Raw genomic sequence first — 25,523 nt, forward strand, 5'->3', positions numbered from 1 at the left:
TAGGCTTGAAACACAAATGGTAATCGAATTAACTAATGAATCATACCAACTAATGAGTACTGTAAGATAAGTGCAAATCAAAGTTAGATAACTTATCAAATTTGTATGTAAACGAAGACACTAACCTTGGTCTCCATCCTTGGCCGAGCATTCTTTCTCTCAATCTTCCCTTTCACCTATGCCTCCCATAGAGACACTGACTTTGTGCCTTCCAACTCTTCCCACTTTGCCACTTTTTACCACTCTATTCAATCTTACCGCATTAGCATATGTCTATATGTAAATCTCGAAGCCCTTGGAGATATTAACTCTGTGCCCTTTAACTCTACCCAAGTTGCCACCTTCAACGACTCCGCTCAATATGCCCGATCTGCATTTGTCTACATTGATATGCGAAACTATGAGGCCCGCGCCTTAATCTTTGTTTGCAGAATAAAATTTCAAAATCATCAAAACCACTAAATTCATATATGAGGTTTAAAGGTTACAACCAGAGAATTTAAACCCCCTAAATACTAAATAGATATAGAATACATGACACTTAAGCATTGATATATGGTCCTAAACTCAATACAAACCGAGATTAGTTTATTATATGTGTTAGATATTTTTGTCATATCCATTTATAAATAATGAAGAACTGATTTTTGACCCATTGTAAAATAGATGCAGAGCAGTCGAAGGCTCGCAAAGCAGGAATCACTGTCATACATCGACAAGAAAATAACAATGGTATGATATTAAATGGCTATGAATTTCACTCTTCAATTCCTAAAAACTGAATAGTTTACAAGTTCACTTAACTACAAAATTTAAGGCATTCTTAGTAATATTAAAATGAATTAGGAAAAGATATTTAATAATATATATTTATTTTTGTCTAACCCGTTCTAATAATGAAATGATCTTCCAATGCATGACACAGGTGGAAGGGCTTTAGCAAGGGATGCTAGAGTTGCCAGTCGTAAGGAGCAGGCAAGCAAGGGTATGTTGAGAGATATTCAAAGGATCAATTTATTATTAAAACTCTGCAAATTATATTCATGCATGTAATTAATGGATTTTTCCGTTCATGTTAATATTGAAAATTCAGAGTATTTGCACTTGGGAGATGCAATGTATATATGCGAACACTGCAGTGCCCTTTTTTGGTACGATGAAAGGATAAACAAAAGTTATAACACAGACCAACCCAAATTCACGATGTGCTGTAAAGGAGGTCAAGTCCAACTACCACACCTACCAGAAGCACCAAAAGTTCTGTATGAGTTGTTGTTCAATAATAACCCCAAGAGCAAGCATTTTCGTGATAACATCAGGTCATATAATAGCATGTTTCAATTCACTTCAATGGGTGCCAAAATAGACCGCGGTATAAATGCTTCTAGAGGTCCACCTACATTTATTCTTTGTGGCGAAAACTACCATCTAATAGGTAGCCTAATTCCACCAGAAGGAAATATTGCGAAATTCGCCCAGTTATACATAGTTGATTCACAAAATGAGGTGCGCAACCGGATGTCAGCTATCAGGCATGTATCTATAACCTTTTATATTTTAGTTAAAATATTTTCAAGGGTTTAGATCAAACTAATTAACCTTATATGATTAAGCGTTGTTTAAAAAAGATGACATTATTTAAAACATACAGGGGTGAAGATAACAAAAACATAGACGAAGATATTGTAAGAGATCTTAAGAAGATGCTAGATGAAAAGAATGTGTTGGTGAAGGCATTCCGCATGGTTAGGTATTCAATGGGCAAAGAATCAAATTCCACAATTAAACTTAGACTATTGGGAAAAAGGGGAAAGGATGGTAGAAGATATAACTTACCATCGACAGATGAGGTTGCTGCATTGATTGTCGGTGATTTTGACATTGACAAGACAGACAGAGACATTGTTGTGGAGACACAGAGCGGAAGATTACAAAGGATTAATCAACTCAATCCAGCATATCTAGGATTACAATATCCCCTGCTATTTCCTTATGGCGAGGATGGATACAAGGAAGATATACCGCTAAATAAAAGACATCATAACTGTGGTAAAGGACGACAGGAGGTGTCGATGAGAGAATTTTTTGCTTTTCATATACAAGAAAGACTAGCCGACGGATCTCCACTATTATACTCAAGAAGACTCTTTCAACAGTTTTTAGTTGATGGGTACTCCATGATTGAATCATCAAGGCTAAACTACATACGCAGGGACCAAGAGAAATTAAGGTGTGAGATGTATAAAGGAGTAAAGGAAGCAGTACTGAATGGAGAAACAACGCCGTCATCATGTGGCAAGCGTATAATATTGCCTTCATCATTCACAGGTGGACCAAGATATATGATACAAAACTATCAGGATGCAATGGCAATATGTAAGGTTGTTGGTTATCCAGACCTCTTCATAACCTTCACGTGCAATCCGAAGTGGCTTGAGGTTGAAGACTTTTTGAACAATAGAGAGTTGAATCCACAAGATCGACCCGATATTGTTTGTAGGGTTTTCAAGGCAAAATTAGATACACTAATTAAAGATGTCCGAGCAAACAAAGTTTTTGGTAGAGTTAGTGCAGGTATGTCCAGTCAAAACCAATTATGTCATGTCTCAAGTTTCCATTAGCAATAGATATAATGTTTTATGTATGAGAGTCTATTTGTCATGGATTTGAACTTTTCATTATGAATCTTGCAGTGGTATATACAATCGAATTCCAGAAACGTGGGTTACCACATGCACACATTCTACTATTCTTACACAAGGATGACAAATTTCCCACTGTCGAAGATATTGATAAGATTATATCAGCTGAGATACACGATAAAGAGACAGACCCTGAATACTTTGATGCAGTCGAAAAGCACATGATGCACGGTCCGTGTGGAGTGGCAAAGAAAGATTCACCATGTATGGAAAATGCTAAATGCATTCGACACTTCCCTAAGAGGTTTGTTGAGAGTACTACATTATAAGGATAGTGTGATTATTTATGACATAATAATTAACATCTACATATTTATTGGTAGAATTTTTAGAATACAAGTCTATATCAATTTATGTACAGCTTGCTATGGCTTGCCTAAACATATAACTTCATGCATAATAATAAATAGTATGAATCAAGAGGATATGAAAATAAGATTTAGTGGACATGGTATTAGATATAATAGTGATTTGGACTCATTTTATTAGATTCACTTTATTAAAAAAATAAAAATTTGAAAAGTTTGACCAATTGTTAGAAGCAATATTTTGCAAGTGTTTACGATTTGAGTTAACAATTTTTTCTTAATCAAATACATGATTTGACATATATGTTGCTATTATGTACACAGTGTTAGTCCTCACAGAGGATGAGATCAAAGATTTGACCCTAATGGAGATTGAGAATATACTTAACAAATACAACAAGAGTCTGAAAGATTTTCCACCAATGCCTATGCCAGATACAAACCAATGTAACAATTTACTGTATCCCAATGGCATGAATAGGTTAATTTGCGATGAACTCAGATACGATCGGCAGAAACTAGCTGCAGAGCATGTAACCTACTTAGGACTATTAACTGATGAACAAAGAGAAGTATATAACGAAGTCATTGCCGCAGTTCAAACCGGAAAAGGTGGAGTATTTTTCCTTTATGGGTACGGTAGGACAGGAAAAACGTTTGTTTGGAAGACACTAGCATCTGCATTGAGGTCTAGATCACATATTGTTCTAACAGTTGCATCTAGCGGGATAGCATCACTTTTGTTGCCTGGAGGCAGGACAGCTCACTCACGTTTCGCAATACCACTTAACATAGATGAATTCTCAACATGCAATATTAAGCAAGGGAGTGCATTAGCTGAGCTTTTGATTAAGACAAAGTTGATAATTTGGGATGAGGCACCTATGGTAAATAGATTTTGTATTGAAGCTCTTGACAGAACCATGCGTGACATATTAAGGTTCAATAACACAGATAGCTTGGAGCAGCCATTTGGAGGAAAGACAATTGTTTTTGGGGGGGATTTTCGCCAAATACTTTCAGTCATCCCGAAAGTGTCTAGGCAAGAGATAGTCAATGCCACTATCAACTTATCATACTTGTGGGATGACTACAAGCTTTTGACACTTTCAAAGAACATGCGCTTAAAATCAAGTGATTCAAACTCAAGGTCATCTGAGTTGAAAGAATTTGCTGATTGGATACTGAGTATAGGTGACGGTAGCCAAGGGTCACGATCGAATTCAGGCGAAAAAGGTTGTCATTCCCGATGACATATTGGTTTCCGATTGGGTAGACCCAATTGAAGCAATATGTAGAGTAACTTATCCTGAAATCTTTTCAGGAAGAAATATTGACCAACAGATTGAAGATCGAGCTATCCTTGCACCAACACTGCAGTTAGTCGATGAGATCAACAACTACATGATGAGTTTAAATCCGGCTGAAGCGCAAACATATTTTAGCTCTGATAAGGCATGCCCCACAGAGCCTAATAACAATTTATTGGCTTCAATACACACTCCTGAACTCCTAAACACAATCAAGTGCTCAGGTGTCCCTAATCATGAGTTAACACTAAAAATTGGAACACCGATTATGCTGTTAAGAAACATTGACCACTCCGCAGGATTGTGCAATGGAACACGATTGGTTGTTACTAAGCTTGGAAAACACATAATTGAAGCACGAACGTGTGCGGGCAAGAATAAGGGGCAGAAAGTGTTTATACCAAGGATAACCCTAAGTCCTTCTGACCATCGAATACCATTCAAATTCCAACGGAGACAATTTCCTATTATGGTTTCATACGCGATGACTATAAACAAGAGCCAGGGTCAGTCATTATCAAAGGTTGGGTTAATATTAAAGAAACCCGTATTCACACATGGCCAGCTATATGTTGCTATCTCCAGGGTGACAAATAAGGCAAGACTGAAGATTTTGTTATGTCATGATGATGATCAAAAGAAAGAAATAGAGAATGTCGTTTTCAAAGAAGTATTCAAAAACATATGTTGAACATTACAAGTATTGCAAGAAAAGATTCAGCATTCATTGGTTACACAAACGAGGTACTTGCTCCTACCAACTAAGTCGTTGTTTCATGTTACTATTTTCTTAAAAAGCGATTTTAGATGTAGGGAACTAAATGAGTATACAATCAGTGTCTTTGGCAGGGTTTAACCAAAGTAAAACTATTCTAAACAATAATGTTTTGCATTATAGGAACTATATTACCTTCATTGTCCAACTGGAAGGTTTATTGGGGTGAGATGCAATGTGATGTCCTCATTATAGACCCACCCTGAAGTCAAACAAACGAGTAGTGTTACAAAAATAATTAGGGAGCACCCAAAATACATGTGATATTGAGTAAAATATAAGACACATGATTATTCAAAAAATACTAAGTTAAAGTTATAAATCAGTCTAGCTTAAATTCAAAAAAAAATCTTATGGAACCCACACAAACATTCAAGTCAAATGCCAGCATCGTTGAAAGATTTTGTTCAAAGTGATAGTTTTCATACTAGATAATATTAAACAAGACTAGATAACAGCTAGGTAAAATTTAAATGTATAAAATCCATTTCCTTCACTAGAACTATATTTTGGTGTTCCTACGAAGTATCTACTAAGTAATTTTCGATGAAAATTTGTTTTTCCTCCTAAAACAAGAAAATCTGTATTTGAACAATAGCTATTATTAGGATTTTGAGGAAAATCTGGTGCAACTTCCCGACTAAATATGCCACATGCTCCAATGGTTTAAAGAAAACATTGTGCTTTCCCTGGAAAAAAAATTAGGGACTTTTCCAATTATGAAAAGGCTAATTTCTTTAGGGTTGATGAGCATTGTTCTTTTTGTTTTTGTACTTTTTTTATATTCTGATGTGTCCTTAATTTTTCTAATTCAATTGTAAAAAAATAGAGTTAAGATTATTTTCAAACTGAGGATGGACCTCAAGAATGTGATATTATCTCCATTATACCTTAAAGAGATCAGTTCATTGTCCAAAATTATTTATAAATGGCCCTTTTGGTTCCGCTTCTCATGACCATGTAAAGTATGACATTGTGGTACTGTCTACTGATTGGCTTTGGTGTTGGATCCACCACTTCCATTAGCATTCGTAAATATGTAGATACTACATATTGATCATGTTGAGGCATTTATATTTGTAGTCTGCTTTCTATTTCTTTTTATGTTATACTGCATAGTACTAAAATTCAATTTGAAGACCATTTTTTTCATTAAGTAAACACCAAAATTTTGATATTTGACATTTGTAATACAATAGTTTCAGATGATACAGTAGCTTAACAAAGGATCCACTTGAAGCATATATTTGATTATAAGAGAGCAAAACTGCTTTGAAGGGTTTAGAGATTATAATGAATGAATTTTACAACCTCAGACATCAATAAGGTATGGCTTAACTTGACTGCACAAGCTTATTGTCTCATTCTTTCTTAAGTAATACCATTGAGATAAGTAATATCATGTTAAACAATTGATACAGAGACAACCACAGTTATGTCATGATATGACATACCCAAGTTTTTAAATTTCTCACTATTTTTTAAGATATTATAACTCTTTTAGTTGCATTAGAATTTTTATTTTGACCAGTAAAATAGTACCTATTATGATCAACCATTTTAAGCTGTTTATATGTATGTTTCTGCCTATAATTTTGACCAGTAAAATAGTACCTATTATGATCAACCAGAAAAAGGCGAGTTGAACTAGCAAAACATCTATATATATGTGACGATTAATATATCTTTTTTATTTAACAGTGTGGGATGTATTTGTGCAGTGGAAATCAAGGAGCGCTTAAACTGTGTTTTTTTTTTTAATTAAATTTGGCAAAGCCATGTAAAATATGTACTTTAGTTTGGGGATTCCTGGATTGTTCAAAATCTGTGGAGTTTTTATTGCATCTCTTTGCTTACACTAACAATGTTGTTAATTGTGATGTTTGTATGTTTCTGGTATTATATCTTCACTTTCACTTTTATCTTCTAAGATAATGCTACGATCTTCAAACTAACACCCCATCAGCCGAAAAATTTAGGACACTGAGAAAATACCCTTTTTAAATACACAAATAAGAGGAGAGGGAATCAAAATAACTAAATAAGTGATGAGAGTACTTTGACTTTAGGAGTTGGTTACAAAGGAGAGATATAAGTAAAAAATAAGTAGTATCAGTGGATTAGGCATATTTTGGGAATCATAGTAAGAGGGTTTAAGTTCAAATTTAAAAGAATGTTCAAAAGTATGAGTGGGATAGGTTCAGTCAAGAATATACTAGCAAAATAACATGTACTATATGTAACAGATGGTCGCGGTATACTTACATACATCTCGAACCAAATCCTTTTGGATCGGATTCTACCCATCTGGGCGACCTTTACCCCGAAGAGTAAATGGAGCGAGCTTCTCTTAGAAATTTAAGTCCCTACCCATTCAGCTAGCTCCCACCATGTTCTCAAAGCGCGGTCATCCCACATGGACAAGCTAACGCAGGAGATTGCAATCCTTGATGCATAAAAAAGTAACAAAGCTCCTGATTTTCTTAAACACTGTCACCGCACCAAGAAAGTTGTCAGCTCTCAACGCCAAATACAACCCCATTATGTATTTCATAAACGAAATTATTTAAATGTATTCAGTTGTAGTGGATTTCAAATCAGTAGTTAACTAATCGAAAATTATATCTCTAATATTTAACATGCTTATAATTGAAGACATAGTACTTGATTTCGATCTAGATGTTTCATGAAGACTGGATCAGTAGTGAATTTGACAGAAGGATTCAATTATATTCCAACAGCCATGGAAATCATCATCTATAGATTAACTAGATCCAAAAAACTCTGTGCCAAAAATCATGGACTGTGTGAAGCAAAAGTGAGTTAAGATACCACGCCAGACAAATTGAATCAGGAAGCCAGAAGCAGGTGGTGCCGATACCCCTTTTTCCATTGATTTTGTTTCTGTGATGCCCATGGTTTTTTCCAGATTATTAGATTGATCCATCTGTGTGAAATATTTAGAGAAGAAGACTGTTGTAGTTGGTGGGAGTGGGCGGGTTGCAATAAATTCAAATTTAATGAACAGATAAGAATTCAAACAACTTACTTTATGGGGAGTGGGCAACTATTTAATGAGACTATATAATTATAGGATAGATAACGGTTATATTATTTTTTATATAAATCATCTTTAATGGCTTCCTATTTCTATCTAATGTAATACTTAATCAAGTTTAAATTATCCCACGTTATATTTCGAATGGTTTAGGGTGTGTTTGGCAAACACGTTGGGGCGGAGAGAAACACGTTTGAGCTTCTTGAAAGTTTCACTCTTATGTTTGGCCATTTTTATCTTTGTGAACGCAGAATTGATTCTGCCTCTGAACCCACGTTTAGGAGAAGCTCAAATTTGTAGCTTCTGTGTTTCACATTTTACGTTCACGTTTAGGAGAAGCTCAAATATTTCTTTTTTACCAACCCTACCCTTCATTTTCTTCTATAAAAATGATACTAGTAACTATTATCTTCACAGTCATTCTTTGTAGTTCTTCCTACTTCTTCATAATTTTTTAGTTCCATTTTTTTTCATCAAAATCGTTCAGATTTATTTCAATCACTAACAAATTGAAATTTTTTTATTTTTATTTGATTTTATTCATATGAATTTTATTTACGTTTTATGGTATTTTTTTATTCATATAATATATGTTGTTGGTTTTATGGAATTTTTATTATTTCTTATCTGTATAATTTTTTTCTATTCTTTGATGTACTCTATTTTTTTTTTGTATTAATTTTTTTATTTTTTATTCTGAATTTGTAAAATTTGTAATTGTAATTATTATATATTACGTTTATTATCAAAATTTTGAATAATATAAATTATGATCCTATAAAAAAATGACAAAATAAATAAAAAATTAATTATAAGTAACAATAGAGTCATAAATAATAAAAATTTATAGTCTAAAATAATACTAAATTAAAGAGTACTGACGATACTAAAAAAAATTATAGAATATTTTCTTTTTGTGTGACATTATAAAATTTATAGTACTCTCTTTTATATTTTTATTTTTTATTATATTTATTTTATTTATATGATAAATATTTTTTATAGTATTCTGATTTTGCAGGTATATAAAATTGATGTCTATTTTAGTAATTTTTCATCTAAAAGTGATTTTGAGTAGTATAATCCAAACAACATTTATTTTACTATAATCAATTTTAATACAAAGATTACCAAACATAAATCACGTTAACCCAAACTAACTTATCATCAAAATCAATTTTACAAAATCAATTTTATGCAAACTCTGGTTTGCAAACTGTAATCCAAATACACACTTAATCCATTCTTCCCGAATATTTGATTATCATTTTGTTAAATAGAAATAATAATCTATACATCTAAATTATAATGATTTGATAAAAACATATATATAACCTCATCGAATTGGGGAATAAAACTATTCTTAATGTGGGAACCATCTGATTAGGTAAATTTTTTTTTTTTTACTATTTTACGTGTTTAAATAAATACTATAAGATTTTGATTTTTTATATTTATTTTTAATGAAATCGTGATGGTGTCTAATTCATTTATAAAAAATTTTAAAGCCCAATTAATCTAATTTAGTATTCACATGATTTTTTATATGGTTTTTCTGTCTAAACAACACTTAATCAAATGCTTTTTTATCTAGATATTTCTTTTAATAAGGAATAAATTGTAAAAGTATTTCTAATGCGCTTATTAAATAGTGCTAATGAAATTATATTATATAAGAAATTTAACCTCCTTTAAAATAATACACAATTTGTTAAAGTACGTGATAGTATTAATTTTTTGAAAAATAAATATATACTTAAAAATATTTATTTATGACTCAAAATGATAACATCTGTTATTCAAATTATACTTAAAAATTATAATACAATATTTGTATACACGTTTAGTTATTTATTATTTTAATTTGTTAAAGTGTACTCTAAAAATTACCATTTTAAGAAAATTATCATTCAAACATATAAGTTAATTGTAACCAATGTTAATTTCATTTACTATTTTTGTGCAATTGAATAAATGGTAATATAATAAAAGAAAATTAACCATTCAATGTGTGTAAAATGCAAAAAACTCTGCTATACATGTATAAGCTCCTTTGCACATACATTAAAAAACAAAAGAATAAAAGTAAACGTATGAAACAAGTAAATATTTCCGAGGAAATGACTATAAATAAATTAATAGTATTTAGCGAACGGAAGATCTAATTTTTTTAAGTTTCGTTACAACTTACGGATCAATAATCTATAGAATAGTGGAATTAATTATTTGAAGCTACTGACATGTATTATTAGTTTAAAGTTAAACAACAAAAGTATAATAAAATAATATATGAATAATTATTGATAATAATTATTATCAATATATCAAAAAAGTTTAATCACTTAATTTTTTTTGATATTATGATCGTGCAATTCGTTTCAATTAAAATACATGAAACTCTTTTTTAAAAAAACTTTAGATAAATACCTTTAAAAATATTAAACACATCAACCGCGAGTAACTATAAAATAGGGTCTAATAATATAAAAAAGTAAATTTTTGTAATAGATCAATATTTGGTCTACGCCCGGGTATTCTACTAGTTTGGATTTAAGCAAAACTGGTGACCCGGTCAGTCCATGTTTAATTTTTTTTTTCTAAAAAATTTGAAAACGACGTCGTTTTCTAGTAAAGGTAAGCCAAAACCCTAATCTTCTCGGTGAACGTCTCCCCTTCCTTTTCCTCTCCCACTCACGAGGCCACCACACTGTCTCAGTCTCGTCAGTCACTCAAGCTCAAGCTCAAGCTCAAGCTCAACCTCTCTCATCTCTCTCACTGTCACTCTGGCACTCAAGCTCTCTCGTCTCCGGTCTTTCTCACTGCCTCCGGTCTCGCACCGAAGCTCGTCATCGCTCTCTGTCAAGTCACCGTCTCGCAGTCAGCGCGCGCCTTCCCTGCGCTCGTCGTCGCCGGCGGCAGAAGCATCAGGTCCCGGGGCTGGTCGTCGTCGTCGCTCTTTGACTCGTCACCGTCTCGCACTCAGTCGCACGCCTTCCCTGCGTTCGTCGCACATCCCGGGGCTGGTCGTCGTTGTCGTCTTCTTGCTTCGAACCTTGCCGTCAGCAGCTGGTCCCCGACTTGGTGAGTTCCAACAAATTCCCCTGTTCTTTCTTGCTCAATTGACGTTGTTTACTGATTATCATCGCTGAAGCTTGAATCTGTTGTTGTGTTGCTGAAATAATCACTTAGCTAAACTTTTTGTTGCTGTAAATCTTTAAATCATCTTTTGAGCTAAATCATTTGTTGCGTTGAATTTGTTGTTGAAAATGAGGTTCATGCTCTCTGCAACTCAGAGTAAAATTGTTCAGTTAAATTGTTGTTCCCGTGCTCCCTGTTTGGTTTTTTTGCTAGAATTTAAAAAATGTGTTCATCACAACTCAGTTGCTATTATGAATTATTCTTGGTATTGATTTGTGAAAAATACACAAATGTAGAAATAGAAGCAAATCAAAATGAACGAAATGTTGGTCAAGCTTCAAATTTGTCCTATGAAGATATAGATGCCGACTCTGAGATCACCCCTTGGATATGATTTATTGATTGTGTTATCTTTTGCTCTCTTTTGTTCATTTAAACTGTGAAAATATTTTGTACTAGTGACTAGTTTATTATCTCTTTTTGCATCATTAGTTATGTCTAAGAATTGATACTTTATTGTTATTAATATGTTTGTGAAGACATGCATTTTAAGTTTTAACTTTTGGTTTTAATTTTATTTTGTAATTTTTCATTTTTATTTAATTATGACCGGGTCAAACGGGTGAATCAGTGGCCCACTCACCGGTTGAACCAGTGACCTGGTCGTATGGCCTGGTCAATTACCGGTTTGGTTCTGATAACTATGGTTAGAGCTAGGAGTTTTAGTTATGGCTGTTGAATTATTTGTTTAGAGACTGGATATCTGAGAATGTTGGTTTAGGGTTTATTATAACTTTATTTTTGTTTAATATTGTGCTTTTGTGGTAGACTGGTTGTACTTGTTGATTTTGAATGGCTAGATTTGAGTAAATATATATCTTATATACGATGTATGCTTTTTTCTATTAAATCATAACAAGTAATCTCACACAAATCGAGTCTAGGTGAGCTCCACGAGTTTACTTAGACTCGCGAGTTTGACAGCCTTGTTGCCGTTACTGATTGTTCTTGAATGGAGATTGAGAGGCCAGATGGGCGGAGCCCAAATCAGCTAAGGCCACTGGCTTGTTCTCGCTCCATTCTCCACCGTGCTCATGGCTCCGCTACCTGGTCTCAAGGTCTCACTCTCACTGCCATCCTTCCCCTTTAGTTTTGTGTGAAGTTTTATCATTTCGCGTTGTTTCCAATTTTAGTGAAAAAATAAAACTGATTTTGGGAAATGGTTGTTTGCTTTTCTTGTTTGAAGGAGATACCAAGGTGGTTGCTGCAGTTTACGGACCAAAAGCCGGTACCAGGAAGAATGAAAATCCTGAGAAAGCTTCCTTTGAAGTTGTTTGGAAACCGAAGACTGGACAAATTGGTGATTACACTACAGCATAACTCTCTCTTTCGTTGTTATTTTCAATCAAGTGTCACTCTTTTCTTCCAATGCCTGAATTTATAAAATTTGGTTCTCTATCTATGCTAAGTAAATGGCTATCTACTGGTCATGATTCTAGGTTACTCAGAACTGTCACTATTTTGGTGCAACTGTTTCAGTTAATTTATTTTATTTAAACCTTGTAGGAAAAGCGGAGAGGGAATATGAGATGATTTTGAAGAGAACATTAGAGAGCATTTGCATTCGGTCAATATACCCGAATACCACCACTTCAGTCATAGTACAGGCATGTTTCTCATTGAATCCTTCATTCCCACCCTTCTCATTTTTGTTGGTTTGTTAATTTTTACACAATTAGTTAGGGTAAAAGAACATGCTGCAATCTGAGCATCTTTTTAACTTTCCTTTTTACATATGTATTGTTCTTGTAGTTTGCATTAATTTTGCTTATATACTAGCTTTAGCTAGTGGCACATCCTTGGTTCTTCCTAGGTATTAAGGTGATATATACATGTAAATTTTATACGAGCTTGTATTTTAGGATTCAACATTCATGGTTTTACTGCAGGTTGTTCATGATGATGGTGCTGTATCCTTGAAATTTCTTTTATGATTTGTGGTATTTGTTCTTTAAGTGTGTCATGGTGTATAGTCAGGCAGTCCTATAAAGACAAGTATTTCATGAACATGCTTTTGGATCTTTTGCTTCTTTTTCTTGACATAGTAGCTACTTCCATGTGCAATAAATGCAGCATGTGCTGCACTCGTGGATGCTGGAATACCCCTGAGACATCTTGCTGGTAATCAACACTTGTTATTATCTTATGGTGTACTGATTTCATTTTGCTTAATACTGATTTCTAATCCTTCTCTCTCTGCAGTTGCAATATGTTGTTCTGTAGCAGATAATGGCTATATCTTTTTGGACCCAAATAAACAGGAAGAAGAGGTTTGCATATATACACACACACACACACACACTCAGCTGATGTCTAGTGAATTTAGTTAGGTTAAAAAACTTTTACGCATTTACATCATTTATGTAGCATTTGACTTATGATGAGCTGATAAAGTCTCAATACCTAGTGGATTGTAGCTGAAATGCTTAAATCTTTTCTTAATTTTCTTTGTTTTCATCACTAAAACACTTTCATGTACTAGTGTTAACAATATCTTTTATATACCATTTATTGTATTTGCCGGTAAATGTCTGATTACTTGCTGGTTAGATTTAATGGAACTTAACAGCTGACATGTTTATACTATAATTATGATAATTGTTTCTATTTTTCTAAAAATTTTAAATTCCTATTTCCCTTGCTTGTACACAACTCTAATTCATTGCAATTTTATCATATGGCAGAAAATGAAAGCATTTTCCTATTTAGTTTTTCCAAATTTGAATGTTTCCGCTCTACCAGAAAGATCATCGCAGAAGGGTGGTGAGCCCACGGCACATGGTATCATCACATCTGTTACCCATGGTGCTATGTCAGGTATTTAGTCTTCATTTAATATTTTCTACATGGTTACAGATGTTCGAACCATTGTTTATACCTTTCAATTGTTCCTAGCATGTGATTGCAACTGTGAATTATATCATCTGTGATCTAATTATTTCCTGGTGTATTTTTCAAGTGGATGATTATCTTCACTGCCTAGAACGAGGGCGTGCTGTTAGTGCAAGGTTGTCTGAGTTTTTGAGAAAGAACATAGAGCCAAAATCTTCAAGCGAGTCATCTAAAGCTGGCTGATAGGAAACCACTTTGGACGTAGTTTACTAGTAACTAACTTTTCTACACAAGGGCAGGAGAGCATGGGATATCTATGCAGGTACTACTATTATGTATTTGTCCTGCGGTTGCTAGCTCTGCAAAAATGTACTCACTCATGAGTCTTCTAGGTTTTCTGCAGTCTCCTGTAACATTGTCCTTGAAGTTGCTTTTATAGTGGTAAAGATTTTATTCTTCGGTTATAAGATTGCTCCTGGTGTTTCGTATACTCTGGTTTAGTTCTATATCTGTTATCCTTAATTTATTTCCGTGAGTGGATTCTTCTAAGGATTAATTTTTTTGTACTTGAGAAAGGCTTAATTTCACAGAAGCTTTATTCATTTCATTGTAGAATCTTTATAAGATTTTTGTAGCAAAAGCAGCTTTCTGCTCTTCTGCTTTTTTATTTTGCCTATATTTATTGTTCTTCATTTGCATCTTAGTTTCCTTCTAGAGGCTTACCGAGTTCTCTCTGGCATGCTACTGTAAATATGTGCCTCTCATGATTTTTGTTTATATATGAGATACCTGCTAAGTTAGACCAACAAAGAATACGCATACATATAATGTGTAAGAAAGTTCATATTTACAACATAATCAAAACAACATTCTTAAGCAAAGTATCACATAACATAATCACTTAACTACAACATAGAAACCAAGTAATGTACATGCCACCCCATTGAAAAACATCAAGCATCTGACCAAGTAAGGTCCGTTTCTCCCCCTCCATTGCTCATGAGGAACTCCCAAGGCTTCCCAGACAGCCTTGGAGACATCAACAATGTTATTCTTACAGGTAGGCTGGTAATCATGGTCCTCATCACACCTCATTCTTGAGTCGCACTCATCAACCACCATTGCCACCACACTCCTCCCATTCTCGCGAATTGTGATGTTCAGGCACCTGCTCTTGTTGAACCATCCTGTAGAGAGTGGGACAACCGGAGTGTCATCCAAATGGTACTTGTTCTCACACTCTGATGGGCTGTCATCGTCTCCACCTTTTTGGAAGCTGTTCAGTGTGAGTGGCTCTTGTGTGTGAGGTCACTTGTGATTTGTGAACATTTGTAGGTTGTGTATGCTTTACCTTCTATGCTACAATTTGAATCATTCTCCGTGTTACACATTATCCTGGAGATGGTTTCTTCCCTATGATTCTGCCACTTGGCGGCACTTTTGCCCCTCAGAGAACAAGCAATTTGTGATAACAAGAAAAATTAGGAGAACAAAGGGTGCTTTTGAGCAAAAAAATCTTCATCTTATTTATTTATTTATTTTGCTTTTCCTTGTAGAACCCCTATTAGTTTTCTCATCTTTCGTAGTTTTTGTTCTGAGAAGTAATTGATGCATGTAATGAGATCTAAAGGAGTATATATAGAAGGGTTAGAAGTTAATTGGTTATTGTTGATTATTTCATGCAAGCATAAGAACATTTTTGAGGGAGCTCAAGGAGACAAGTTTTCACTTTGCCAAGATTGGCAACAATGCCATCCATACTATTTAGAATACACTTTTAGGCTTTTTAATATGATGGGTAAAGTGTTTGGCCTATTAAATTTCACGTTATGGTCCTGGTTTGAGTAGAAATTGATTGCTACAGCAAGCAAAAGCAGAAGAGTTAATTCATTATTCAATCATTTGAGAATGCTCTTGATAGTGTTTAACACCAGAAAAGAAAATGATATTTCATTTCCAATCAAGCAAATGTTCTTGGATTTTGAATACAAAACTGGACCCTTTGTTATAAGGAAAAGTATAGGACACTAACTATGATATAAGCTAACTTAGCCAACTCTCTTTTAATCCTAAATTTGAAATTCGAAAAATTTAGTTTTGTTCCCTTTTCATATGCGCGTCATACGATCCTAAGCCACAAACCACTCTGTATACGCACCTTCTATCTTCTCTTTCACGCTCCTCTTCCTATCAATCTCCTTTTGCACGTCGTGCGACTTTTGTATCTTTGGTGTGCCACCATCAGTCACCATTCCTCGCGTGCAGCTAGCTTTCTCACTCGATACCTCTTCGCCGCGCGTCCTCCATCGTAATTATTATGCGTCATGTCTTGTCCTTGCACCAGTAAGCCCCAGTCGTCGTGTTGTCATCCATCGCAGGAGGGCTCTCAACGGAAGACAACCACCATTTTCGCCGTCGCTCACTGTTTAGCGTTTCATCGGCGCTAGTCTACGAGAGAACAACCAGCGGTGTCCATGACCTTCCTGTCCACACCAGTGCCGTCAAGCACGTCGTCGACCTCGCCGTCCACGCAGCACTATTGAAGATATGGTTGCCAGCCACCCTGCATGCAGTCGTCGTTCTTCATCACGTCGCGCCTCCGCCATCGCGTGGCCGTCCTCCATTGCGTCACGCCCTCCATCGCCGTAGGTCTTCTTTCGATGTGATTTGGATTTTTCGATGTAATTTGGATGTTTTTTCGATATAATTTGGATTATTTTTGGTATATTGTGAATGTTTTTTTGTTCTTTAGTAAGAAATGTATTAGGGTTTATAATGCAGATATTTCTTTTACAAAGAAAGAAACATTCAATTTCAAAGAAAAAAGATCCCCAACCCTCTTCAAAATGAATTTAATGTGCTTTGATTTTTTTCAACGTGATTTGGATGTTTTTCCATGTAATTTGGATTTTTTTGGTATATTATGGATATTTTTTCGTCCTTTAGTAAAAAACGTATTGGAATTTATGATGTAGATGTTTTTATAAAAGAAATATCCACAACCCTTTGAGAATAAATTTAATGTGATTTGATTTTTTCGATCTAATTTAGATTTTTTCCATGTAATTTGGATTTTTTTGGTATATTGATTTTTTTTCATGGGTTTTGGAGTGCAGTCCAAATAAGAGTTGGTTAAAGTTGGCTGCATCTCTTGTTAGTTATCTAACAAAGTTGTTGTTATAATTGTATTAGAGTAAATAGTCATTTTTAATCATAAAAAAATTGGACGCTAAAAAAATTGGCCATAGAAAAATGAAATTGAAGTTGCACCTCTAAAAAATAAGTTTTGTTTGACAAAAATAACTAATCTATAAATTTTTTGTTGACTCTAGTAAAAAATTAATTAAAATATTCATACTACCCTTATTTATTCTATTATCTTCAACTTTTTGAACTTTTTTTTCAAATTTTTACATTACTGCCTTAAGCATTATAATAACTGCCAACACCATCATCATATCAAATACAATATGGCAACAAATAGAGATAGAGGCAAGCTAAATTCACTAACATGGGTGTCTGGACGAAAGGAAAGTTGTCGCACCTCCAACGTTGGAAGAGTGACTGAAGAGAGAGAAACACAAAGAAAAGGAGAAAAATCCAACCATGATTAAATACCAAAACCTAAATCAAAGTTTAAATTCATGTTAATTAAACACATTGAAAATTGGAGATTATAATCCATTAAAAGAAACTAGCTCCAAATAAACTAGAAAGAAAATTCTAAACTAAGTGGTATTAAATGCAAACTTTTTTATTTGGTTTTAAAATTATTTGTGATAAGTGATTAAAATTTCAGGCTGCTCTTTCCCACAATCCTGAAACTTGAAGTAAAGCATATTTTCATTCAAGCATTTTCATAAGCACGTGGTGCTCAAGTGCAATAAGACACTAATAATGGCTATTTTCACAACAAATTAAACTAAAACACAAATCAAATTCATAACCAAATTATAATCAAATATTTCTACGGGTATAAAATAATAATTTGTTTCTGCTCATTATTGTGTAATCAAGTTGAAAAAGCTCAAAATGAAGAATCAAAAGCACAAGGAGTAGAAGCTTACCTTGCAAAATCAAATAAAGAAAATGCCGTCAAAGAAGTTTGCGCTTGAGACAGAGAGCACCGCACTTGAGAGAGAGCGAAGGAGAATCGTGCCGCACCGGAAAGAGAGCAAAGGAAAATTGTACCGCCGGAAAGAGAGGGAAGGAGAATTGCGCTTGAGAGTAAGAATGAAGAAGGAGAATCGCGTCTGAGAGTGAGAATGAGGAAAGAATTTCCGCGCGTGTAAAGAATGTCCCGGCTTTGATTTTTAATTTTTGAATTTTGTATTAGTATAGTATACAAATATGGTGGCTAAAAGTGATGTGCATGTAGCGCAATTGTATTCAAATTTCAAAATCACACACATTCGTTGCAACAAAACTGGAGACTTATATATATTTTTATTTTAATTCCCTCTTATATATACAAACAACTAAGAACTATACAAATGACAATTTATTTTTGGTAGAGAACTACGAATGACAATTTGATTCTATAAAACATTTGATGATCAACTTATTTTTCGCTTCTATCAGCGAGAATAAATAAACTAGTATGTATATAATTCCTATAGTCACAAGCACTTGGTAATAGTGTTGTGCAAACTTTTCCTACCCAACCAAATTAAAGTTGGTTCAATACCAAAAAACAATCAAATTGAGCAACTTCAGTTGCATGGAGCCTTAGATTTCCCCACACTGCGGAACAAAACGTGGCACAACATGAGAGCACCAAACTCTACTGGCTCTTCAACAAAGAACCACAAGCATAGAATTATATGACTAAACCCTCAATTGTACAAGCCATATTGAGTTGGTACGCCTCTACCACTAAACCATGCTCCATCCAAGAAAGTTCCTACAGTGAACTTGCTAGCCTCATCCCTGCTAAGGACTTTGCGGCCAACCCAGTTGACCCTGGCATTGGTGCTGGCACCAGGTCCTGTGTTGTTGAACTCACCATAGAATAGTGTCTTGAGTGCAAAGTCGCCTTCCCAAGGTAGCCACCCATCAGGGTGAATTACATCGCCAATATCGGATTCCATTACAATGGTTCTCGAGTACTCCTTCCATGGCCTCCCAAGGTAGCTCCTGATCTTGTCCTTATCCGGAGCTAGCTTGTCGTCCGCTTTGATATCACACTTTTGCAGAACGAAGCCAGTTGTCTCCTTTTGGTCGTACCTGCCTTGAGCAGTTACGATGTTTTGTTGATTGTCCATTGGTTTTCTAAGTGTCATGATGCAGTTCTGGAAGATGGCGGCTGCGTCGCCAAAGATGAAATCGACCGTGCCGGAAATGACACAGCTCCGGTAGAATTGGCGGTGGGTTTGGGCGTATAGTGTGTCTTGGTAGCCCTCGAAGCGACAGTTAACGAACATTGCACGGTCTGCTTGAACTCTGGCTGCCACCGCTTGATGCTTCTCCGGCCCAGCAGTGTTTCTAAATCCCATTGCTTTGCCCAAGAACCCATTTCCAAGCACCACTGCAGTATCAAAAACCGAATTAATTTTAAATTAGCTATATATACAAGATGTCACAAAATATTTCATGTTATTATTAACTCATATTTTAACTCCTCTTTAAAATATTTCATTAGTTCTCTAGCAAGATTCTCTTTCTAATAATAATGTAGATAGTGATACTTGTACATTTACTTTGATGCTTATTTGAGATTCTTATTAAATTTAAGACTTCAAAATATGCAATGAATAAAAATGAATAGGACGGCACTCCAATGAATGGTTATAGATTAAATGTCCAAAAGAGGAGTGTTAGGGGCAGCAATTTTTGTGATTTGTAGCCATCAATGATGATTTTAATGGTGTGAGATTGGTGTGAAATTACATCCAATGACTCACTTTTTTTTGCTGGTTACATGCTGGCCAGAATTTAATAGAGTTGCCGGACCCTAAACTTTTCCTATTTTAAATTTAATAAAATGCTATTTGCATTTTACTACTTTTAGTAGATTCTTCAATTTGGACTTATTTTCTCTCATTTTGATTTTTCTCCTTTATTTCTCTTGCTCTTGTTACTGGCGTTTTAATGTGCTTGTTGAGACTATATACATAGATAGGGTATATGGTGTTTATAAGTATGGCGAGTTGGCGACTACGATGATTAAACAATTTTAGCAATATTTTGTATTGTTAAATTTAAAGTCACATTTTTTATATTTAGGAAGTTTTTATTATTATTTTTTAAATTAAAAAAATTAAGTGTTTTTAAAGTTAAAAAACCATTATAATCACAGTAACTATACGTATTATAACAAGCACCTTATTTATTATTATTATTATTATTATTATTAACTTAAGAGGCACTTGTAGTAACAGGCACATTTAGCATAAGAGCATATAGCTTATACATACCAAAGGTTGCAGTTTGGAAAGTCCTAACTCCATCTACAAAATTTTTGCTGCCAGTGATGATACTCTTTTGTGATCCATCACCATACATGGTCATGTTTTCCATTTTCTTTGTAACAGTCACTGTCTCCTCGTATATTCCTTCTTTAACATAAACTACGTAGCTGCATTTTCAGAATTGAAAATATATGCTCGTATGAACAACAATTAAAAATAACAATTCAAAAAAAGAAAAATAATAAGAAAACTTACCCACAGTTTTCTCCATTAAAATTGATAATTGAAAATTATAAACGACATAATATGTTTAACTAAATTTTTATCTACCATTTTCAACTTTCAATTTGACGTCAAAGCATCTGTACATAAGTCTTCACGCAAAAAAAAAAAAAAACAGACTAAGTGAAAAATCAACATACCGTCCATCATATTTTTCTGGAATGGCTGCCAAGGCTTCAGAGACGGTTTTGAAGTTGCCGCTGCCATCTTTTGCCACAGTTACGTTCGGGGTGGGTTTGTCATCGGCCGCCTTCAGAATCCTCCGATCCTCGCTGTTGACCCAAGAAGGAGTAGCGCTGCCGTTTTTCTCCGAAAGCAAGTGGCGAGTCAAAACTGATTGCACGGCAGAAAGAACTGTGGACACTGCAGTTACAATAGAAAGCGAATTGCTAACAAATTCTTGAGAATCCTTAAAGACATCCTTAAGTTGTGTCTTCAATTCCCCTTCGGGGAAGCCATCAATGCAGGTTTGGTGGTAAGAGATAGCTGCACTCAGCCAGTTGTTGAGATCAGGGGCTTTTGTAGAAAGCTTCTTGAGATCATCAGCGGTGATTTCGGAGATGGAGAAGCCGAGTTCTTCCTTGGCGTCGTCAAAAAGCTGCTTGCAATCTTCATACGCTCCTTTGTCCATTTCGGATTCAAATTTCATGGAGGTGGTTTTGTCGAAGGCCTTTCCAACCTCGTCCTGAGCTAGTTTGATGGAGTATTTAAGCAGATCTTTTGGTTGTGCATTGGGGTCATTCTTAACAGCATCGCCAAGGGAGCTTTCGCATTTGTCCTTATATTCTGCAGCTTCGCATATTACTTTCACAATCTTTGATGAAGCTTCCAATGCTTTGGTATTGGTGGAGGCCGAGGCGGAAGCAGAGGTGGTGGTAGGCTGATGACTCGGCTTGGACGGTGACTTGCCGTGGTCACTCCCACCTCCACCGGAGGACTTGGAATTGAGTCCAACGTAGGCCGCAGCGCCTATGATGCATACAAGAAGAATGGTGGATACTAGACCGATGAGGATTCTCTTCTGGATCTTTTTTCTCCTCTCCTGTCGTCTCCGTTCGTTTATGATATCGAAATCTTGGAATGCCATTGTCGGAATTGTTGGTAGTCCAGGTCTAAGGCAGAGGGAGGCTCTGCCTTAGGTTCAAGCCAAGAAAGGGAAGGTGAGAGAGGGATAGTGAGTGGAAGAGAAGCAAGCAGGGTTTAATTTTAGGCCTTCCTTGTTCATGTTTCATTGTTTGAGCCATTTTGGAACCTCACTAGCATTTGTTTGAAGGGAGAGTAGGAAGGTCTGGATGAGAGACATTTCAGGCATTGCTATTTTCAAGTGTTGGTTTAGGGCTCTTCATTTGCAGCCCTATTTTCTTTCCCCCTTATGACCAACTTAGAAAACGCTTCCCTCCATTTTTCTAAGGGTGAAACTGTTTCTTGTTAAATTATGTATAGAATTTTGTTAAATTAAGTGTGCTTAGTAATTTTTAACACAAATATTATTCAATCATCATTATTTTAATAGTTAACTATATGTAAACTGGTTGTCATAAAATTTTCTAATTTTTCCCATTGTATTAATTGTTATGTTTTGTTATAAACACCAGTATATTTAAAATAATCACATTTGCCATGTCGCCATTTAAATACTTCCTAAATATTTTGTGTATACCACAAAATATTGGACACCATAAAAAAAATTATATATTTCCTATTTTTGATATTTATACTCAAACATATATACAGTGGTTGAAGAGGCGGGGGCTTGGTGTTGTTGAAAAAACTGCCATGTAAAACCTTTATCTTCTTGATCATAAGGCCCTGCATTCACATTAGAATTTGCAACCAAGAAAGGACTCTACATAATGTATTTTATTATTGTACATTGATTACTCTTCTAGCAACTTCTTTAATGCCCTATGCAGGTAGACCACCAAGGATCGGACACAGTAGTGACATTAGTAAAAAGTGAAACAAAATAAAGCTACATTATTTGCTTAAATACCATCATCATAAGGAAAAGAAGTAGACCCAAGCCAAGCATCACCAGTGATGAACTCTGAAACCGTGAAGTTATAGGCATCATTGTAATTCATCACATGGTAGCCAACCCAATTTACACGTCCATTTGTTCTTGAACCAGGTCCATAATTCTCAAACTCTCCATAATACAAAGTATCCAAGCCTTGATCATCATCACTATTAGACCATTTTGACCAACCCTTTGGGTCAATGAAGTCATCAATGTATGACTCGAGATAAACAACTCTTGAATAAACCCTCCATGGCCTACCAAGGTAGCTCTTAATGGTAGTGCTAGAGTTTGAAGCTGCATACAAATCAGTTGTGGCTATAATTGAGCAGTTTTGGATCGAGATTCCGGTGTCCTCGTCTGGCGTATCTCTTGATTGTGCCGTTATCACAGTGAATTGGCCAGGCAATGGCTTTCTTGAAACAATGTTACATTCTTGTAGGACTACGGCGGCGTTACCGAATATGAAATCTATGGTTCCGTAAATGTCGCATTCTCTGTAGAATTGTCTGAAGGAGTGAACATAGAGCGTGTCTTGGTAACCATAAATGGAACACCGGTAGAAAGCGGTTAAATCTGCGTTTACTCTTAGTGCAACTGCTTGACGCTTCTCAGGACCTGCACTGTTCTCAAAAGCTATGTCACGTGCTAGAAAGCCATCACCAGATACAGCTGGAAAAGGAGAAACAAGAGCAAATGTATAATCAGTCAATTTGTCATTTTATTTTGTTGCTTAATTCTATGACAAAAATAAGAGAGAAATTGCCTAACAAGAAGCACAAAATACAATGTTTTGTCTTATCTTCTGCTATGCTTCCACTATCCATTGTGCTTCCAGTGATAAAATACATTGTTCACTTTGCAAATTCAGTATATGCATAGCCATAGTTAAATGCATCTTGATGTAAAATAAAAATTTTAGATGGATATAAAAATCAGTTATCAAATAGTTACTATTTATTTATATAGAAATATATACGTTATTTAATTCAGTTTTAGTATATATTTTTTATATAAATAAATAATTTGTTATCTGTTTACATGTAACATAATTAGATATAACATTATAGATAGTTTTAAAACTAAAGGAGTAACAAATAAATTGCACTTAGATAATGCCTGTAAGTCAGAACCTTTGAAGTTACCAATTGGAGCCATTAATTTTCATAAGATGATTCATTAAATTCAAAAACATGTCCAATCCAGTAACTTTTTTCTCTTATTGTTCTACCATGTGTCTCTGCTATCAAGAACAAATCAATTGCACGGAATACGGAACTAATGCCAGTAACCAAAGATAAAGAAAACTAGAAAAGCCTGTGACTCTTCTTAAAGCATCCGGCACTAGCAGAATATTTTATGATGAAAATTATATACATTTTTTATATATTTTTTAATATACTATTTATATAAATTTATACCAACATCATTTCTCATATTTTCTTGCCGAGCAAGATTAAAATTATTGACGAAAAGTACCACATAATATACATTCACATAAGTTTTCATAATAAAGGAACACACAAATGAGGCCTGAATAGTGAATACATAACACTAACAAATAACAGCTACAGTCTACAATCACAATCACCAGTGAAGATGACCCATTAATTATTCATACAAAATATATCGATTTAGATAATTTAGTCTTAAGATATTAAAAAAAATTATAGGGCAAAATGTAATTAAAAAAAATTTCAAAATCTAACTTAGTAAAAGCTCATTTTTTATAAGTTTTCTTAGCCTGGTCTTATTTGTTAACCTACTATAATGTTAGCTTATATTAATTTCCTAGCATTACTTTAGTTTCTAATAGATTTTTTTGAGTAAAGTATCGTTTTTGTTTCCAATGTTTGGGGCAAATTCTATTTGTGTACCTACCGTTTAAATCGTCATATTTATATCCCTAACGTTTGTAAAAGTGATTCAATGTTATCCTGCCGTCAAGTACACATCATGAGTGCTTTAATTTGAGTTTTAAAAATCTCTTCTTAAAGTTAGAATACAAATGTCTGGGATAAAATCAATGATCTACTCCGAAAAATAGCTCATCAAATGTTGAAACTAATTCCTACAACATTTACATAATTCATTTTTCTAGGAACATAATTGAATCTAAACACAAATAGTGGGTATAATATTAAAATCGAACACATCCAAGTGAGACTTAATTGAGAATGAACACATCTAAGTGAGAATAATTGAAAAATATAATCTGATTTGTTAGTATAATTGATAGTAGGATAACATTGAATCACTTTTACAAACGTTAGGGATATAAATAAGACGATTTAAACGTTAGGGACACAAATAAGACTTACCTCAAACGTTAGGACAAAAACGATACTTTACTCAAGATTTTTTTCTTCGACATTCATTGCCGATGAGAAAATCACCTAAAAGGTTCCACAAGAACAGAATTGTTGGTCAAGAAACCATCCCAATATACATTTCTAGGATTCGAATTCCTTGTTTAATGTTTAAGAGACACAGTTGAATGACAACGCTGCTACACCTCTTAGCTTTCTAATAGATAATATTGTATTTAAAATTGAAGTAAACTAGAAACATAAATTACAAAAAAATTATAAGTGCACATTAAAAGTCAGCCACCACATCAATTATTCG

At 34.5% G+C, this 25,523-nt stretch overlaps 3 protein-coding genes and 1 pseudogene across 4 annotated transcripts in view; 1 reads left to right on the forward strand and 3 right to left on the reverse strand.

Annotated features, from left to right (window-relative positions):
• LOC107630582 (exosome complex exonuclease RRP46 homolog) lies at positions 10,782 to 14,847 on the forward strand. 2 transcript variants are annotated; one of them, XM_016333772.2, is made up of 9 exons: positions 10,782 to 11,234; positions 12,236 to 12,409; positions 12,538 to 12,651; positions 12,858 to 12,958; positions 13,241 to 13,261; positions 13,400 to 13,472; positions 13,554 to 13,621; positions 14,036 to 14,168; positions 14,311 to 14,847. In XM_016333772.2, exons 2-9 carry the CDS (start codon positions 12,304 to 12,306, stop codon positions 14,424 to 14,426), a joined length of 732 nt encoding a protein of 243 aa, XP_016189258.1. In that variant the 5' UTR covers positions 10,782 to 11,234; positions 12,236 to 12,303; the 3' UTR covers positions 14,427 to 14,847. The 2 variants fall into 2 exon arrangements, with proteins under 2 accessions (XP_016189258.1, XP_016189257.1); XM_016333771.2 differs by having other exon boundaries at positions 10,783 to 11,234; positions 12,211 to 12,409.
• Positions 14,674 to 16,435, reverse strand: LOC110269471 (annotated as a pseudogene).
• On the reverse strand, positions 18,670 to 22,205 carry LOC107633264 (putative pectinesterase/pectinesterase inhibitor 45). The gene is made up of 3 exons (XM_016336902.2): positions 21,016 to 22,205; positions 20,600 to 20,760; positions 18,670 to 19,710 (listed from the first exon to the last, which is right to left on the reverse strand). Exons 1-3 carry the CDS (start codon positions 21,960 to 21,962, stop codon positions 19,019 to 19,021), a joined length of 1,800 nt encoding a protein of 599 aa, XP_016192388.1. The 5' UTR covers positions 21,963 to 22,205; the 3' UTR covers positions 18,670 to 19,018.
• LOC107630581 (probable pectinesterase/pectinesterase inhibitor 12) overlaps positions 22,653 to 25,523 on the reverse strand; it is a 4,129-nt gene continuing 1,258 nt past the window's right edge. The window contains exon 2 of the mRNA XM_016333770.2: positions 22,653 to 23,567. Within this exon, the coding sequence (XP_016189256.2) occupies positions 22,861 to 23,567 (707 nt within the window). The 3' untranslated portion in view covers positions 22,653 to 22,860. The remainder of the gene's footprint in view (positions 23,568 to 25,523) is intronic.

The sequence above is a fragment of the Arachis ipaensis genome, chromosome B03, assembly GCF_000816755.2.
Source record: "Arachis ipaensis cultivar K30076 chromosome B03, Araip1.1, whole genome shotgun sequence".
NCBI classification, from domain to species: Eukaryota; Viridiplantae; Streptophyta; class Magnoliopsida; order Fabales; family Fabaceae; genus Arachis; species Arachis ipaensis.